The following is an 18,298-nucleotide window of genomic DNA, read 5'->3' on the forward strand; positions in this document are numbered from 1 at the left end:
CTTACTTTCATACACTTAATGTAATTTATCAATTATCGGTAATCAAATAATATATATTTAAGTCGTCTCTCAATTCCCATGTTTATTGGGACACCCTGTAGGATATAGAATACAAAAATAATAATAAAGAATATAATCCCAAGTTTAATGGGACGGGATAAAGAATAATAAAGAATACAGAAAGAATAGAATTCCCAAGTTTATTGGGACACCCTGTAGGATAAAGAATACAAAAAGAAGAATAAAGAATGCAGAAAAAATAGAATTCCCATTTTTATTGGAACACCTTGTACCAGAAGAAGAATAAAGAATAGAAGAAGAATAGAGAATACAGGAAGAATAGAATAATAGAGAATACGAGAAGAATAGAGAATACAGGAAGAATAGAATGATAGAGAATACGAGAAGAATAGAGAATACAGTCCAGGAATAGAGAAAACATGAAGAATAGAGAATACAATAAGAATAGAGAATACAAGAAGAATAGAGAATAAATGAAGAATAGAGAATACAAAAGAATAGAGAATACAAGAAGAATAGAGAATACATGAAGAATAGAGAATACAAGAAGAATAGATAATACATGAAGAATAGAGAATACAAGAAGAATAGATAATACAAGAAGAATAGAGAATACAAGAAGAATAGAGAATACATGAAGAATAGAGAATACAAGAAGAATAGATAATACAAGAAGAATAGAGAATACAAGAAGAATAGAGAATACAAGAAGAATTAGATTTGGTAATGCATCCTTGGATCATTATGATAATACTTTTCAGTTCATAGTTCTTTTAAGAGCATTTGATTCAAAACCATTCAATGGTTCTTTTCTGAGCTCAGAATCTTTTGAATCAATAGTTCAGTAAGTCATTCGTTCGACAGGTCTACAAGTGTAAAATATATTTAATAAACTGGGTCTGCTTAACCTTTACCAATAGATGTTAACAGAAAACTGTGAGAAGAAATGATATAAATGAAGGAAGTAACGAAACCCTTCCATCACGCCCCAAATCAAATATGTTGATTGTTGAAGGTTTTGGATTCAGTTTGACTTAAATCTAATTATCGAAGGGCGGGGTTCTTTTCCACTCATTTCACTTAGTAATTGTTATACATGGATATGGAGTTGGCCCTGAGGCCGTTTTATCAAATTAAACCCAACACTTCAAGTCCTACTTTTTTCAAATTTTTACTTTGGCTATTTGCGGTAGTAGTTAAAGTTTTGTTTATAAAGTGTATATTGTTGTGTGAAAAATATGAAAATTTTTCTGAACAACTGAAAAATATCAATTACATTTTGCTGGGTTACTAACCTTACTGATTATAGAGTAAATTTAAAGAAAGATAGGAGCAGTGCAAACTAGATTATTTACTCCGGGTCCTACTCTAACCTCAGTTCGAACCGTAGACTGGAATGCGGGTTCTGCTATTTTTCTCACGAGAAATCAAGAAGAACGTATTTAGAGCTGAGGGCGGGGTTTAGAGCTCCCTACGCGCAGGAGACTTTAACTCTGCAAAGAAGGGTGACGCGTGTGGTATATAAACCAAGAATAGCTGGTACAACGGCACTTCAGCTCGAAACTCTCTCGTGGGAAGTGCAGAGTAATTTTATCATGAATACTAAGGTATGTATTTTATATACAACACGTAATTTTTTAATGTCTTAAAGTTTTCAGAGCTATTAAAATTTTAAAATGATTGTTTCAGCTTTTTCACCTTGCTTTTATTTCAGTTTTTTGCCGTTCTCTTCTTCGCAGTTGCAGCTCAAGCTGCTCCCGCAGCTGATGCTGAGGCTGATCCTCAGTATCTTGCCGCTCTAGCTGCTCCCTACCATGCTACCAACTGTGTAACTGAAAACGAGGTCCTGATTACCCAAGCTTGTACTCCTTCTGCCGAGAATGTTTGCACCACCGAGGTTGTTGATACCGAGGAGATCGAGTACGAGAAGGTGTGCAAGGATGTTGTTGACACTCTCTGTGATGGGCCCGCCGCTGTTGCCGCTGTTGCCCCTGTTGTTGCCCACGCTGTTGTGAAGAGGGAAGCTGATGCTGAAGCTGATCCTCAGTTCTACGGACTTGGTGGATATGCTGCTCATGCTGTTGCCCCTGTTGCCCACGCTGTTGCCCACTCCGCTGTCGCCACCGTGAAGCACGCCTGCAGGGAGGTCACCACCCAGCACTGTGTTGACAACCCCAAGATCAAGATTGTCCCCGTTGAGGTCCAGCACTGCCACACCGTCACCAAGGTCAAGTGCGCCGATGTTGAGAACACCATCCCCAAGACCACCTGCGAGCCCGTTGAGACCACCCATGTCTCCTCCTACGCCCTTCCCTACGCCGGATACGGTTATGCCGGATACGGATACGGAAAGTAAATAATCCCCTTCCTTCATCTTCAAGTTCAAGAATTCACTCAGAAATAGATAAATTCAGAATAATCCCAAAGACTTATATTGTGTTTGTATCAACAAATGGTTTCCCAGTATCGACCTGAGATCTTGGAGGGAATAAACCACAATAATCTCCAGTCCCTTCATATAAAATTAATCTTAAAATATGATGTATGAGGTGCCGATTTGATTGCAATAAAAATATAAATGTATTTCTCTCTTCTTTAATATTATAGGTCGGATTTAATGAAAAAGAAGAACAACTAGGTATAGTAAGTTCAGCCACCTCTCGAATGCAATCTTAGGAATACTAGAGAAGTGGCTCAACTATATGCGTATCAAGTTCATCTATCTTTTGTTTTGTTATTCATTAAATCCGGCCTCTGTTTGAATTCAGTTCAAGATGTTTTTCATTTAGAATATACTTTTTTATATAATTCTAAAATAAATTTGCATGCAAGTCTTTCAACTTACAAATATGATTCGTTTTGTGCAGAGTAAATTTCTTGATATGTAAAAAATTGCTTTTCGTATTTTTTAAATATATTGCACCCTGGACTAACAAGGACTAGATATGTTTAGTTTATTCAATTTTAAATCTATCTCAAAATTTACAAAGTTTTTCTTTTTTCATTTAAAACCCATCTGACGACCAAAAAAGTATATTTGAGAAATATTTGTGTTAAATTGTCCAATCTATGATCAAGTTCTTGAAATTCACTGTTTGACGGGACAAGGACCGAACTCTCAAATCTGCGTGAAGCAGCCTAGCATAATCATAAATATAAATCTTGTCAATACATTTTTAATTTTAAACAAGAGTGTATAATGTCGTCTGGGCTGTCCAAAATGTGGTCTATCTTCTTTGTATCTGTGAAATTGACGGAAATATTAAACACTTAAATAGTTTAGTTCTTCTTTGGTTGTTTTATTAAGACACTTTTTATTCTGTATAAGCATGTACATTGTACAATGTACATTTATGTACGTGCGATGTACACCTGACTGGACTAGAATTTCAAAACCGCCCTTACTCATGACGGAAAATACGTATCATTGTAAATAATTTGATTTTGCATTACATTAGTTATAACAAATTAAATGCATTTAAAGGCACGCACTTCCTATGTCAAAAGCTTATTAGAATAGGCAGTAATCAAATATTTAATAATAACATTTAATTAATATCAGAACAGAGGCCTACACTTTAGTAGGGGATAGACTTAGACTTGATATCCATTGCGTAAATTTTTTAATTAAAGAAATGTGTAGATATTCTGGCCATCCACCCCCCAAAAAATAATCCAAAGAATTATTTTGTCCATAGAAACCGTCTGAATAATTAAGCAACAGATTTATATTAAATATAAAAAAGTTTCTGTGGGGGCGGACCGAACTAGATATCCATTGTATTAACTTTTAAGTTTAAGGATTTAAGTTAACTCCTTGCATACTAAAGAAATTATTAAGAAACTACTTAAAAAGAAGTATTTAGCCTCTGAGGTTAAATTGTTAGAGGTATAGAAGCCAAAGATTTAAATAAAATTAAATTAAAAGTTTAGCTAAAACTTCTCTGAAAGTTTGTGGATAAATCAAAAATTCCACTTACTAATGAATTTATTTGTATGTCATGTGTTTAAAAAAAAAATGGAGTTAAAATCTGAACAAAGTTTAACCTACATCATTTAAAGGTTGAATTTGAGGTTCCGCCTTACAAAAATAGTCTTTAAACCATGAATGGCACAGTGAATAGACTGAACCAATTCTGTACAGTCGTCTCTGAAGTCTCATCCTTCGTGGGTAATCCTTATGTGTGCTAGAGTTGTTGACTTGCAGAAAACACAGATAGTACGAGAGAGACAGGTTTTTTAAAACATTTGTTTGAAATAGTTTCTGTCTCTCTCCTGTTAGTAGTTTCATACTGAAGGAGTAGATTTATTTTGAGTTTATTCGAGGAGGGGGGGGGGCATGAACTCCCTTTTTTCCAGTGTTAATAGATTTATGTGGCTACTGAATCAGACGGCTATAAAAGGTTTTTAAGACTGGATCGACTTCAAGTGTCACATTGCCTTGACATTGGATTTTACCCCCCACTTACTTGATTGTCCGTTTTTGTAACCATATACATCTTAGAACTTTTATAAAGCACTTGTTTTTTAGCTTTAGATATGATAGAAGTAATTAGCAAACGTCGCATCGTCTTTTGCGTTAGAGCTTGCATGTTTCGGATCACTGTACAGTGCATACTTCGCCAACTCTTAGTTCTGATTATTACAATGGTTTAATAGATTCATAATGATGAACATAATCAGTAATTAGAGGAAATAGACCTTGGTATATAATGTTTCCTCGTGATAAAACAAATCTCTAATCATAGAATCGTGTTCACTAAGTGAATAACTGCAGAGATTTATCAATTGACCGAACTCGTTATTTTTTAAGGGACTATACGCGTAATTTCAAGTGACCCTCCATTAAAAAATATGACAATGCCCGATTCACAACGTTACTTTCGAAACCTTTATCTGGTTCAATAAAGGGGAAACTATTGTCATTTTTCTAGGCTTAAAGTGTTCTTAAGTTCTATATGTTCTAGGTCACAATCGAAATTTTTTCTTCTAAATAATAAACAGTGATATCTAACTCATACTTGATCAGACATAGCTTTTAATTGCAGGGTCACATGAAATTTTGCTTACAGTACTTTCAAGCAATAATAACACTATACAGGGTTACAAATAAAAGATTAGACTGTAATGACGACCTAAAACTTATAAATATGACGATCCCAAGGTTAGATAAGGTACTCAGCCTTTGATGTAGTCTTTTAATAGCTTATTAAATGATTTATCAAAGAATGAAATAAGTTAACAGTTGCAGGGAATCATGAATATAAGGAAACAGAGAGTATAAATTACGTAAAGTCGTCTCTGATGTCTCATCCTTTGTGGGTAACCCTGTATGATATGAATTTCAACATACCCAAGGTTATAATTCAAGGAAAGTTATTTTAGAGGTGTACGCATCTTTTGTACTGCAGTGTACTGTCTGGGCGGTAATGTAAACACAAGACGGATGTCGAAGCCTGACATGGGATCTATCTTTCACATAAAAAATCAATGAAATATTCTGGTCATAGGAAACTATCATGTGAATTATCAAAATTATCAAAATTTAATGCTTTCAACCTTCTCGGATACTAAACGAACACTGATGCATCTATTCTTGTTTACAAATTCCGTCCAGAGAGAACTGGTTTCAATATGTGCGCAGAGTATACGCAACTGCAATTAACTTTCCTTACATTACAACCTTGATATATTTTGTCTGTCTGTACTCTACTCTGAACAATAATTAAGCAATTTCATCATTATTTTTAATATTTAACAAACCGATGTCGCAGATGTAAATAACGAATTTTCCCACAATTGTTTTTTTACGACTAATTATTGACATAAGGGTGAGGCACTTCGAACTTGCCTAAGGGTGTGTTAACCCCGGGCAGTTTTTTTCTCTCACAATTCAGGTTTCAGAAAATAATAAAATCAAATGTTTAAATACAAAAAATAATATCAAATGGGTATAAGCTCTTTATTTTAAATACAAAGTTTAAAGATATTTGTATATGTATACAGTGAGACTCATAATACTGAGGAATAGGAAGACGACTGTTGGATTCGATTTATGTTTTTAATTTTCCATTGAATATAATAAGTTAATTTTCAAAACTACTGGTTCTGACATCATCAAATTCACTTTAAAATGTTAAAAAGTCGTCTTCTTATTCCACAGATTTAAGGGTCTCACTGTAGCTCTAATTGTATCTAAAGTAATCTGAATATTCTCTTGCATAAGAAACTAGATTGGGTTGACAGACTGCAGGTTGACTACTAGCTGAGCAGGTCAGGCTAGGAACAAGCTGACAGTTCTCCACAGGTAAACTAACTAATCTTAACACTGGGCGCTCTATGCACTTCTCTACACTCACTTCTCGGCATACTCCTTGAGCCATTAGATCAACAAGTAGATATGGTCCATAGAACTCTAGCTGAGGACCTATGCTTAGTTTTCCTACATGTTCAGGAAGATACACAGCTTGCTCTGCTCGTTTGAGAAGAAAATCATGTGTTTGATCTTGATGTTCTTCAATTTCAGATGGATCACTGCAGACAATATCAACAACATTCTTGCACTCTCTCTCAACCACTAGTTCTTCACTCTCTACAATCTCCAGTCTACACCGTGGTTGCTGGATCTGATGGCAGATATGCTGCTGATTATTCTTCACTAAGCACTTGGACTTGAGGAGTGTGTGGTACAAGTTAGATGTCAGCTTGGGGGCAGATTTATGGGCAGAAACAACCAGGATTAAGCTCAGTGTCAGAGTCACTATCTGAAAAATTGATCAATATGATGAGTAAGATATTGAATCAATTCTTCATTTTATAGACCATAAAGATCCATTTTAAAATTGATTTATTTTTATTTGATTGCTTATTTATTGATTTATTAAATTAATTAATTCATTCATTGATTCATTGATTTATTGATTCATTTATCCATTGATTCATTGATGGATTGTTAATTTATTGATTGATGCAATGATTCAATTAATGACTATTTGATTAAATTATTGATTGATATTAATTATTGACCTGGTTGAAAAGCCCGAATGCCGCGATCATCTTCCCACGAGCAGAGCTCGTGCTGAAGTGACAAAATCCTTCCCTTGTTTAACATTTAAATATTTAACAACATCCTACAGATATAATTTAGTATATTTACAAATAAAGAATAGTTAAGAACACTAAACATTAAAAGTTAATGAATGTGCAAAAAGTACTCTTTAAAGTACATAGTAAAAAAAAGGAAAAAAAAGAAATTCAAAATTTTTTTATTTGATTTTTGATTTTTGTTTGTTTGTTTGTAATTAATCATCCCTGATCTTTTTCATTATATAAATAAGTTTTGACAAGATGAACTTACTAATGATTATATATTTCAAGGTTGTAATGTAAGGAAAGTTATATCAGAGGTGTACGCATCTTTTGCACTGCAGTGTACTGTCTATGAACGGTAATGTAAACACACGACGGATGTCGAAGCCTGACATGGGATCCATCTTTCACATAAAAAATCAATGAAATTTTCTGGTCATAGGAAACTATTATGTGAATTATCAAAATTATCAAAATTTAATGCTTTTAACCTCCTCGGATACTAAACGAATACTGATGCATCTATTCTTGTTTACAAATTCCGTCCAGAGAGAACTGGTTTCAATATGTACGCAGAGTATACGCAACTGCAATTAACTTTCCTTACATTACAACCTTGATATATTTTGTCTGTCTGTACTCTACTCTGTATTATTTAACAATATTGTATACAGGGGATAATTAAGTTATTAAATGTTGGTTAAACATTGCATTCCATGTGAACATTTCAGATATTTCTTTAAGTAATTGAGTTAATATCGACTTTGATTCTACTTTACAAATTTTGAAAATGTTATTTAAAACTTTTTTTCAAGTAGTTATTGTCATGGTAAATCCTTTCAAGGACCCCATTTGATATAATACGTTTATAAACATGATACCCTATTAACATCACGACTAAGGGTCGACCTTTAAAGTACTTAAATACCTATACTTCTGTCATTTCCAAAATGTGGTCTGCCTTTTTTGTAATTTAAAAATTATAGGTTTCGTTCAGATTTAATTTTTTTAATTATCTAAACGAACAATTTTTAAAGATACATATGGAAGAAGGAATTCACCTCATTATGAAAACCAAATTAGTCATTCAAATTTCAATGGTCAATAGAGTTTAGAGGCATAGAGCTTATTTTACGAAACGGTAAAAGGATCTCCGCTGTTTAGTTATTCTGCATATGTTTATATAATGTTCTGTAACATTTCTGTAGGATAATAGTTGAACTTGAACTGTACTTTGTTTGTATATAAGAATTTCTCTTTTTACTAATTGTTCAACAGCTCTAGTATGCAATCAAAAGACAAACAAACAAATTCTTAAAGGGATTGTACAGGAAAAATAAAAGTGGGTATAGACTCAAACCCAAGAATTTGGGAGTTGATCGAGACCTATAAGAGTTCTGTCTGATGTTCGGTGCAGTATCATAGTCACGTGTCTCCGTCTCTATGATACTGCATTGTCATTGGTGGGAGTTCTGGTCATCACGTGATATGGACGTATCAGTTATATTATCAATTATATTTATTAAAAATAAAGAAATATTAAATTCAAATGATAATTGGAGCAAACCTGAGTTTTTCTGGCTCCTCTGGGATATCGTCGTTATCAGATTGGTTGCGTATACTTGCTGAATATGATCTGTTTAAAACTTAGAATCTTATGCCAGCTTATGTATATTAGTTTCGTTATAATTTTTACTTAGTTTATATAATAATTTCTCGAGACAGGAACATCAGATAGAACTCTTTTCGGTTTCGATCACCTCCTAAAGTTCTTAGGTTTCAGTCTATACCCTCTTTCATTTTTCCTTTACAGTTCGTTTAACTCTTGCAGACAACACATTTACGGATTACAGCTTTCCATGTAGGCATCACAGCACTAAAAAAAATAATCGTATTCAAAGATAATATCAAGATCGTCACACGTTTCCCATGTTTATTGGGACACCCTGTACCATAAGGGATCGATTGATGAGCTACCTATTTTCGATTCATGAATCAAGGTATAGGCTCATCTGTAATCTGTCAAATATGTTGATAAATTAATCCTGGTTTTTACAATACTAAAGTTAAATATTTTGTTTTCAATGTTTAAAGATTGGATCTGATATATTTGAAGGATTTTTAGCTTCCACGATATCTGGCAGTCACGCCGCGCTGGTCCGATTGTTAGTGAGCCTTCAGCATGTATAGAAAGAGAAATAAAAAGTTGTTTATAACTTCGCGAATTATGAACGAATCATCTTCATCTTCAGAGTAACAATTGGGAAGAAAATTGTCGTTTTTCTTTCTTAATAAGTGTTAAACTCATTGTCTCTTCAACACAGATCCACAAGTCATTGTTACAGAGCACACCAATCAAAAAATAATATATTTTCAGCTTGAAAAATTGAAATATCTTATTCATCCTGAATCAGACAAAAGTTTAAGCGTACTGTTGTGAATCAGGGTCACCTTGAATTAAGGTCATAACAAAAAAAACAATGGAATATAAAGACGACATTATAGCAATACTTAGGCGTTTTGATGTTGTTACAAAGCAACTGCAAAGATTGCCACTAGTAACTTAGCAAAGCACTTTTTAAGTGTAATGGGTCTATTTACACTGTCTAAGATTCATTGAACTAGTTTAAGTCCTAAAGTGCGAATAAAAGTCGTCTTCTTATTTCAGAGTTTCCTGGTTATCACTGTACATGTACAGTCCCATTCACTAAACCGCATTTTCAAAGTCATAAAATGATCCAATACCCTTTAAGGCCTAAATGCTGTCTATACGTGCTTTTTGTAAACGATGAATTTAGTATTAAAACCAGATTTTGTCCCGAGGCAGGGTACAGACAATGCATCAAAACGAATTTAAGAAATTAAGCTGAGGTCAATCACCTTCTCTAGCAAACACTCAATATTGCGTCATGAATGGGTTTAGGTCGGAGAAAGGTTAGAGCTTTTGTGTTTTGTCAAGTTACATATTCTAAGACTGGACTGGAATTCTTCATTGGGCGCAGAAATAACTTCTACGGATTTTAAGAATGAGCTTTGACTTTTAGAACAATCAAAACAGAAGATCAGTTACGTTAATTCTGATTTTTCTTCTGAGCCACCCTGTAAAATGTAGCTTTAGTTAAAGATGGCCGTCTAAAACCTGTTTTTTGACTCGTCTAATAATTAATCCCCTACGCCTGGAAATACATCATAAAAAACGGGTTTCAAGATCCGTGTCATTGTCTCGTTAAAGATTAAGTTTGGGTTTTTAAACTGATGTTTTATAATGAAATGCAAATTCTATAAAGTTCAAATGATAAAGCCTTCACTTAAAATTAAACTTTTTGCAATGGATTCAGTTTTTTACATTCCCTTAAAAAACAAATTGTTTAACAATTGTTTAACAAATTGTTTTGAGTAGATAATATTTCTGGTTCAATCTAATAATATCTCCAGTAATGGGGTTTAAGCTTCATTAAAAATATGTACTTTGGTTTTATAAAGTCCGGGTAAATTAAACTAGAATGGGAGACTAGAAGAAGGGCGGATTCCAGTTTGGTTTTGCAAAACTTGAATCTGGATTCAGAATGAGTAGGACCATGAGTAAGAACAGTAGAAGGAGAAGGGGGAGAAGGCTCCGTATTATCTAGGAGTAGGAGAAGTAGGAGGAGAAGAATCAGACGGATCAGTAGAATCTAGGAGTAGGAGGAGAAGGGGGAGAAGGATTAGTAGAATCTAGGAGTAGGAGGAGAAGTGAGAGAAGGATCAGTATAGTATCTAGCAGAAGGAGGAAAAGGGGGAGAAGGATCAGAAGTATCTAGGAGTAGGAGGAGAAGGGAGAGAAGGATCAGTAGTATCTAGGAGTATGAGGAGAAGGGAGAGAAGGATCAGTAGTATCTAGGAGTAGAAGGAGAAGGGGGAGAAGGATCAGAAGTATCTAGGAGTAGGAGGAGAAGGGAGAGAAGGATCAGAAGTATCTAGGAGTATAAGGAGAAGGGAGAGAAGGATCAGAAGTATCTAGGAGTAGGAGGAGAACGGGGAGAAGGATCAGAAGTATCTAGGAGTAGAAGGAAAAGGGAGAGAAGGATCAGAAGTATCTAGGAGTAGGAGGAGAAGGGAGAGAAGGATCAGGAGAATCTAGGAGTAGGAGAAGTAGGAGGAGAAGAATCAGTAGAATCTAGCAGTTGGAGGAGAAGGGGGAGAAGGATTAGTAGAATCTAGAAGTATAGGAGGAAAAGAAGAAGAAGGACGTTTTTTTTTGAAAAAAGGAGATTGAAGAGAAGGAGGAGAGGCATAGGGAGATTTAGGAAAAGAATGACTTGGAGGAGTAGATGAAGAGAAATGAGTAGGATGAGTAGGAAGGGAGATGAGTAAGAGGAATAGAAGAAAAGAGATGAGAAGGATGAGTAGGAGAAGTAGAAAAAAGCTGGATGAGTAGTAGGAGAGAGAGAGGAGTTGTAGGAGTAGAAGAATAGAGATGAGAAAGATGAGTAGGAGTAGAAGGATGAGTAGGAAGAAAGATGCGTAGGAGGGAGTAGAAAAATAGAGATGAGCAGTATGAGTAGGATGAGAGAGAATAATTTTCATGAATAGGCGGAGTTGTTGTTAAAGGATGAGTAGGATAAATAGGGGGAGTAGGAGTAGAAGGATGATTAGGATAAATAGATGGAGTAGGGTGAGTTGGATGAGGATGAATAGAATGAGTAGAATGAGAAGGATAAGTAGGATGAGAAGGATGAGTAGGATGGGATGGATGAGTAGGATGAGTAGGACGAGAATGATGAGAAGGATGGGAAGGATGGGAAGGATGGAAAGGATGAGAAGGATCGGAAGGATGGCAAGGATGTGAAGGATGAGTAGGATTAGTAGGATTAGTAGGATTAGTAGGATGAGAAGGATGAGAAGGATGAGTAGGATGAGTAGGGTGAGTAGGGTGAGTAGGGTGAGTAGGATGAGTTAGATGAGTAGGATGAGTTAGATGAGTAGAATGAGTAAAATGTTTAGGATAAGTAGGATGAGTAGGATGGGTGGGATGAGTAGGATGAGAAGGATGGGAAGGATGAGTTGAATAAGTAGGATGAGTTGGATAATAAGTAGGATGAATTGGATGAGTAGGATAAGTAGGATAAGTAGAATGTAAGATGAGTAGGATGAGTAGGATGGGTGGGATGAGTAAAATGAGTAGGATGAGAAGGATGGGAAGGATGAGTAAAATGTGGGCTAAACAATACTGAGTATACAAACTGTTTAAAGATAAACGCCTACTCTAGATATGGTCTTGCAGATTGAGTTTGAAGAACGCAATAAATAGAAACTGGAATGCAAATCCGAAGAAATATTGGATTTTAGGGGTAATATTTGTGTTTACAGTGAGACCCATAAAACTGTAGAATATAAGGACGACATCAAAACAATTTTACGTGTATTAGATTCTGTTATAAAGCAAATAGATTTACTAGATGCTTGAAAATGAATTGATTAAGTGACATGGGTCTGTGTAAACTGCTCAATTGCTGTGTTTTTCCATTTCATGACTGGGTTTAATGTAAGATTAATTACGGCCACAACGGAGGAGACTTTAAATTTAGATTTAGTTTTGGCTTCTATCTATCTATATAATAAAGCGCTTTGCTCTCATAACTTATAAATAAGGAACAAATTCTTCAGAAACCGTGTAGTTGAAACCTGGAACATAACATCAAAGATGCTCCACACCTCAAGCTTTTCAATCTCTTTATGACAAAACCTGGATGGAGATGTAGAAAATTATGAACCAGAGAACTCCGCTAAACTTCTACTTGAAGTACCCTGGAGTTACAAACACAAACAAACAAACAATTATTAATAAATCTCTATATATAAATATAGAACTGAACTTATTATAAGAAGATATATATTTTTGTATATGTTATCGATAGCTGGCTGAACAGCTGGACCAAATGGTCTGAATTTTGAAGGGTAACATAGGATAAAAAAAAATTCTTAAAAACTCGAATTAACAGTTTATTTAACAGTTCATGCCTTATCCCAGCAAGCTGTGACTATCAATCATAATTTGACCTATTAAACATCAAATTTTCTCTTTTATCTATTCTTTTTTGTCAGCATATACGTTTAAAATGAAAAAGTATAAAAAACACAACTCCGTTAGTTTAACGATTGTTGTATTATGGACCAAAGTATGATTGCATCTCGCCCCGGTTAGTCCAGGGTGGTATTGTTGCATCTCGCCCTGGTTAGTCCAGGGTGGTATGGTTGCATCTCGCCCTAGTAAGTCCAGGGCGGTATGGTTGCATCTCGCCCTGGCTAGTCCAGGGTGGTATGGTTGCATCTCGCCCTAGTTAGTCCAGGGTGGTATGGTTGCATCTCGCCCTGGTTATTCCAGGGTGGTATGGTTGCATCTCGTCCTGGTTATTCCAGGGTGGTATGGTTGCATCTTGCCCTAGTTAGTCCAGGGCGGTATGGTTGCATCTCGCCCTGGCTAGTCCAGGGTGGTATGGTTGCATCTCGCCCTGGTTAGTCCAGGGTGGTATTGTTGCATCTCGCCCTGGTTAGTCCAGGGTGGATGGTTGCATCTCGCCCTGGCTAGTCAAGGGTGGTATTGTTGCATCTCGCCCCGGTTAGTCCAGGGTGGTATGGTTGCATCTCGTCCTGGTTGGTCCAGGGTGGTATGGTTGCATCTCGCCCTGGTTATTCCAGGGTGGTATTGTTGCATCTCGCCCTGGTTAGTCCAGGGTGGTATGGTTGCATCTCGTCCTGGTTGGTCCAGGGTGGTATGGTTGCATCTCGCCCTGGTTATTCCAGGGTGGTATTGTTGCATCTCGCCCTGGTTAGTCCAGGGTGGTATGGTTGCATCTCGCCCTGGTTAGTCCAGGGTGGTATTGTTGCATCTCGCCCTGGTTATTCCAGGGTGGTATGGTTGCATCTCGCCCCGGTTAGTCCAGGGTGGTATGGTTGCATCTCGTCCTGGTTGGTCCAGGGTGATATGGTTGAATCTTGCCCTAGTTAGTCCAGGGTGGTATGGTTGCATCTCGCCCTGGCTAGTCCAGGGTGGTATGGTTGCATCTCGCCCTGGTTAGTCCAAGGTGGTATGGTTGAATCTCGCCCTGGTTAGTCCAGGGTGGTATTGTTGCATCTCGCCCTGGTTGGTCCAGGGTGATATGGTTGCGTCTCGCCCTGGTTGGTCCAGGATGGTATGGTTGAATCTCGCCCTGGTTAGTCCAGGGTGGTATGGTTGCATCTCGCCCTAGTAAGTCCAGGGCGGTATGGTTGCATCTCGCCCTGGCTAGTCCAGGGTGGTATGGTTGCATCTCGCCCCGGTTAGTCCAGGGTGGTATGGTTGCATCTCGCCCTGGTTGGTCCAGGGTGGTATGGTTGAATCTCGCCCTGGTTAGTCCAGGGTGGTATGGTTGCATCTCGCCCCGGTTAGTCCAGGGTGGTATTGTTGCATCTCGCCCTGGTTAGTCCTCGTTATTATATCAATTAAAGTATTTTAAAACAAGTCCTATGAATTTTTATTTAAGACTTTTTTGGTCACTAAACTTGGTTTTTCCAAGCTCCTGACTCATGAGTGAGATTGATAAAGGTTAAAGATGGGACATCCCTGTATCCTAAAATACAAGTTTATTTACACTTGTTGTCCTAAAAGGTCAAGGTTGGAAATCCCTCTTTGACGACACGATTTCAAGTCTATGCATCACTCCTAACTGGTAACAGGTAACTGGTAAAACCCAGTAATATGAAAATCACTTTTTAAATGCCGTACTTTTAATAAAATATTGAAACATATCAAATCTTTGGGTGAATTTAAACCAGTACTTAGGATTCATTTAATTTTGATGCGGATCCGGATCAGTATCCGGATCCTGGATCCGCACTGAAAAAAATGGATCCGGATTCGGATCCAGGTTATTTATTTAAAATTTACTGAATTTTTTTAACAGAGCAGGATTTTCAAATTTTTTGTTATTTTTTTCACTTTTTTATGCTTAAACTTTATGAACCATTCAGAAATCAGGAAATTTTTACAATCTATCTTTTTTTATATTTCAGATTTGAGTTTTGAGAGTATACATATATTTTGCAGTATTTGGTTGTTTTGTCCATTGAATCCGGACCCGTGGATCCGCATATTTTTGCGGATCCAGATCCAGGAAGCCAAAATCTTGCGAATCCAACGAATCTGGATTCTAAGCACTAAGGATAGGATCGGTACAAATTTAGTAGAGCATTCCTAATCCTAATTTCTGAGTACGATAAATACGGTAAATGTACATGCGATGGGTGCATGTCCATTTACCGTATTCTATACACTATGATTGGAGCTTTGTTTACGTATAGTCGTCGTCGCATATATCAATACAATGAAGACGACTTTCGACATCAATTTTGATTTCCAATTTTCAGATTTCAAGTCAAACAGCATGGATACTTGTAAACATGGAAACAAAGAGAAACTGTCAATTAACAGCTTCTCCCTTGTTATATTATAAAAGCTTGTCAAAAATCGAAATTAAAATAGGAAAGTCGTCTTTTTATATATTTATATATATAAACGCCGACTGGACTGTATAAATCCTAAAACCTCTGCAGCATGATTCCTCTACTAGCTGGAATTTGCTTAATTTACCATGTCTGCCATAAATAGTGCAGTTGCCATAGATTTCATTTGCCATAGTATTGAAAGGAACTGGTTTGTGGTTACTTGCCTCTAATTCAAATTTTCTAATCCCTATCTCTGCAACCCATGAAAAACTAAGATTGTTTTATTTTTTGTAAAAATAAAAAAATATGCAATTATTAATTATACCAAAGGAAACTACGCCTCTAAGTCTATAAAGTTTCTCAATTAAAAGTTGAAGAATTTAAACTGTGTACAGATAATCAGATAATTCTTGTAAAAACCTAAAAAATGTGTTTCCTGTATCCCAAGTTTAGTTTATAAAGGACACATTTAGGTGAATGTACTCTTATAAACAAGCCTAAAATATTCTAATATGCATGGGGGGCTTGAATAAAATAGCATGACACTGCAGAGACAGATTCTATTGAGATCAAGCTGATCAAACTGTAACCTTGAGTGTGAGTATATCACGCCTAACTAACTCACAGAGATGGGGAAATGATGCAATGATTGAAATTACTCCATATACTCAAAGAGTCGTCAAGTTTTATTATGGAGACTGAATATTCAGAAACCAAAACAATATTTTTTTTAATTCACCGGAAAACAGAGATTTTATAAAATATTTATTTTCCATCCGAACTTTAGCTTGGTTCGGCGTGAGATGAACGGTTCTGATAATCAGTTATAAGAATGCTTGCAAAATATGCTTGAAGGGGGTCAAAAAACTGTAAATTATGATAAAAGCATGATTCGTTAGGAACAATGGAGATTCTTTTGAGATATTTATGTCCTTTGAATGGAATAAACAAATGCATTATTATGTCTAGGGCTACATAAAGTATATGTTAGTTGCTACACTTCAAAGTCGACCCCAGTCTCGATTATTGATGCAACATTTAATAACAAATTTATTTAGTTCAACGATGTTATAGTATATAGAGTGATGATGTACGCTAATCCTTTACTAATTGTACAGGCCATGTACTTCACTTCCAAAGGTCAATCTGTATATTACAGTACTCGGGGGTGATTTCTGGAAATACTTAAATGGAGAATTTATTTTCCATTAAAATCCACTACTCCTTTATCGTGCAGGATTCCATTTTCACAGGAAGACGTACTTTTACAGTATTTTACAGAGCAATATTTCATCGTTAATAAACGGTTTTGAGAAAACAAAGTAAAATTCAAGATACAAAACCTCCCCAAGCGAACTGCATATTTGATGTTTGTACTGTGTGACTTATAGTTCATAATATCCTTTAAACACACGGAGAGGTAGCTAAGATCCAACCCCCTGGCCCCTGATTTAGTGACAATACAAATTCATAACATTTTTCTTCTTCTCATTAGCTCTTCAATAAGATGAGTTATTATTGAAACATGTAAGATTTCAATATAACGTGAAATTAACCTTAATTTAAGGTGAAAACCAAAATGAAAGGATCAACCAATTATCCTTAATTTAACGTGATAACTAAAATGAAGGGATCAACCAATTAACCTTAATTTAACGTGAAAACTAAAATGAAAGGATCAACCAATTAACCTTAATTTAACGTGATAACTAAAATGAAGGGATCAACCAATTAACCTTAATTTAACGTGATAACTAAAATGAAAGGATCAACCAATTAACCTTAATTTCACGTGATAACTAAAATGAAGGGATCAACCAATTAACCTTTATTTAACGTGATAACTAAAATGAAGGGATCAGCCAATTAACCTTAATTTAACGTGAAAACCAAAATGAAGGGATCAACCAATTAACCTTAATTTAACGTGATAACTAAAATGAAGGGATCAACCAATTAACCTTAATTCAACGTGATAACTAAAATGAAGGGATCAACCAATTAACCTTAATTTAACGTGATAACCAAAATGAAGGGATCAACCAATTAACCTTTATTTAACGTGATAACTAAAATGAAGGGATCAACCAATTAACCTTAATTTAACGTGATAACCAAAATGAAGGGATCAACCAATTAACCTTAATTTAACGTGATAACTAAAATGAAGGGATCAACCAATTAACCTTAATTTAACGTGATAACTAAAATGAAGGGATCAACCAATTAACCTTAATTTAACGTGATAACCAAAATGAAGGGATCAACCAATTATCCTTAATTTCAAGTGCAGCCACATTAGATACTAGCTGAAGGGCCCGGCGTTGCCCGTGGAAAAAAAAACAGAATTTTCTTTAAAAATCCAGATTTTTTAGCCTAAAACACTAAACCCCTGAGTGTCCACAAAAAATTTCAACCCAATCGGTCCAGCCGGTTGGCTGGCTATAGGCAACATATATATGAATGTCTTTTTTATTTCATAGAAGATCTAGATCCAGCGTTATGGTTTAACGATACTTTACACAAAATCTCTAAAGGAACAGAGAATTCTTTTAATTCAAATGACATCAAAAAACGAATAATCTTTGTTAATTAATCCACAATCCTAAAATGTGAAAGAACCCTTCAAAAAAAGATTAAGAAAATCTTACAGATACAATGAAAAACCCCGGAGCGAATATCAACAAAGGATGGATTTTTAAATCCTTATTTTAGTTTGAACTTT

General features: G+C 35.6%; 2 protein-coding genes across 2 annotated transcripts; one reads left to right on the plus strand and one right to left on the minus strand.

The window, feature by feature from the left end:
* Window positions 1-1,418: 1,418 nt before the first annotated feature.
* On the plus strand, window positions 1,419-2,604 carry LOC111715800 (uncharacterized). The gene is made up of 2 exons (XM_023491211.1): window positions 1,419-1,628; window positions 1,736-2,604. Exons 1-2 carry the CDS (start codon window positions 1,617-1,619, stop codon window positions 2,375-2,377), a joined length of 654 nt encoding a protein of 217 aa, XP_023346979.1. The 5' UTR covers window positions 1,419-1,616; the 3' UTR covers window positions 2,378-2,604.
* Window positions 2,605-6,050: 3,446 nt separating this feature from the next.
* LOC111713546 (uncharacterized) lies at window positions 6,051-7,125 on the minus strand. The gene is made up of 2 exons (XM_023488460.1): window positions 7,048-7,125; window positions 6,051-6,785 (listed from the first exon to the last, which is right to left on the minus strand). Exons 1-2 carry the CDS (start codon window positions 7,075-7,077, stop codon window positions 6,207-6,209), a joined length of 609 nt encoding a protein of 202 aa, XP_023344228.1. The 5' UTR covers window positions 7,078-7,125; the 3' UTR covers window positions 6,051-6,206.
* Between the last annotated feature and the right edge of the window lie 11,173 nt (window positions 7,126-18,298).

The sequence above is a fragment of the Eurytemora carolleeae genome, unplaced genomic scaffold, assembly GCF_000591075.1.
Source record: "Eurytemora carolleeae unplaced genomic scaffold, Eaff_2.0 scaffold19, whole genome shotgun sequence".
Taxonomy (NCBI): Eukaryota; Metazoa; Arthropoda; class Copepoda; order Calanoida; family Temoridae; genus Eurytemora; species Eurytemora carolleeae.

What these genes read in the sequence shown, in the direction of transcription:
- LOC111713546 (XM_023488460.1), bottom strand. Translation starts at nt 7,077, where the DNA reads ATGATCGCGGCATTCGGGCTTTTCAACCAG. An exon ending in CATTCGGGCTTTTCAACCAG is followed by an intron (nt 6,786 to 7,047) that starts GTCAATAATTAA and finishes TCAATTTTTCAG; the next exon opens with ATAGTGACTCTGACACTGAG.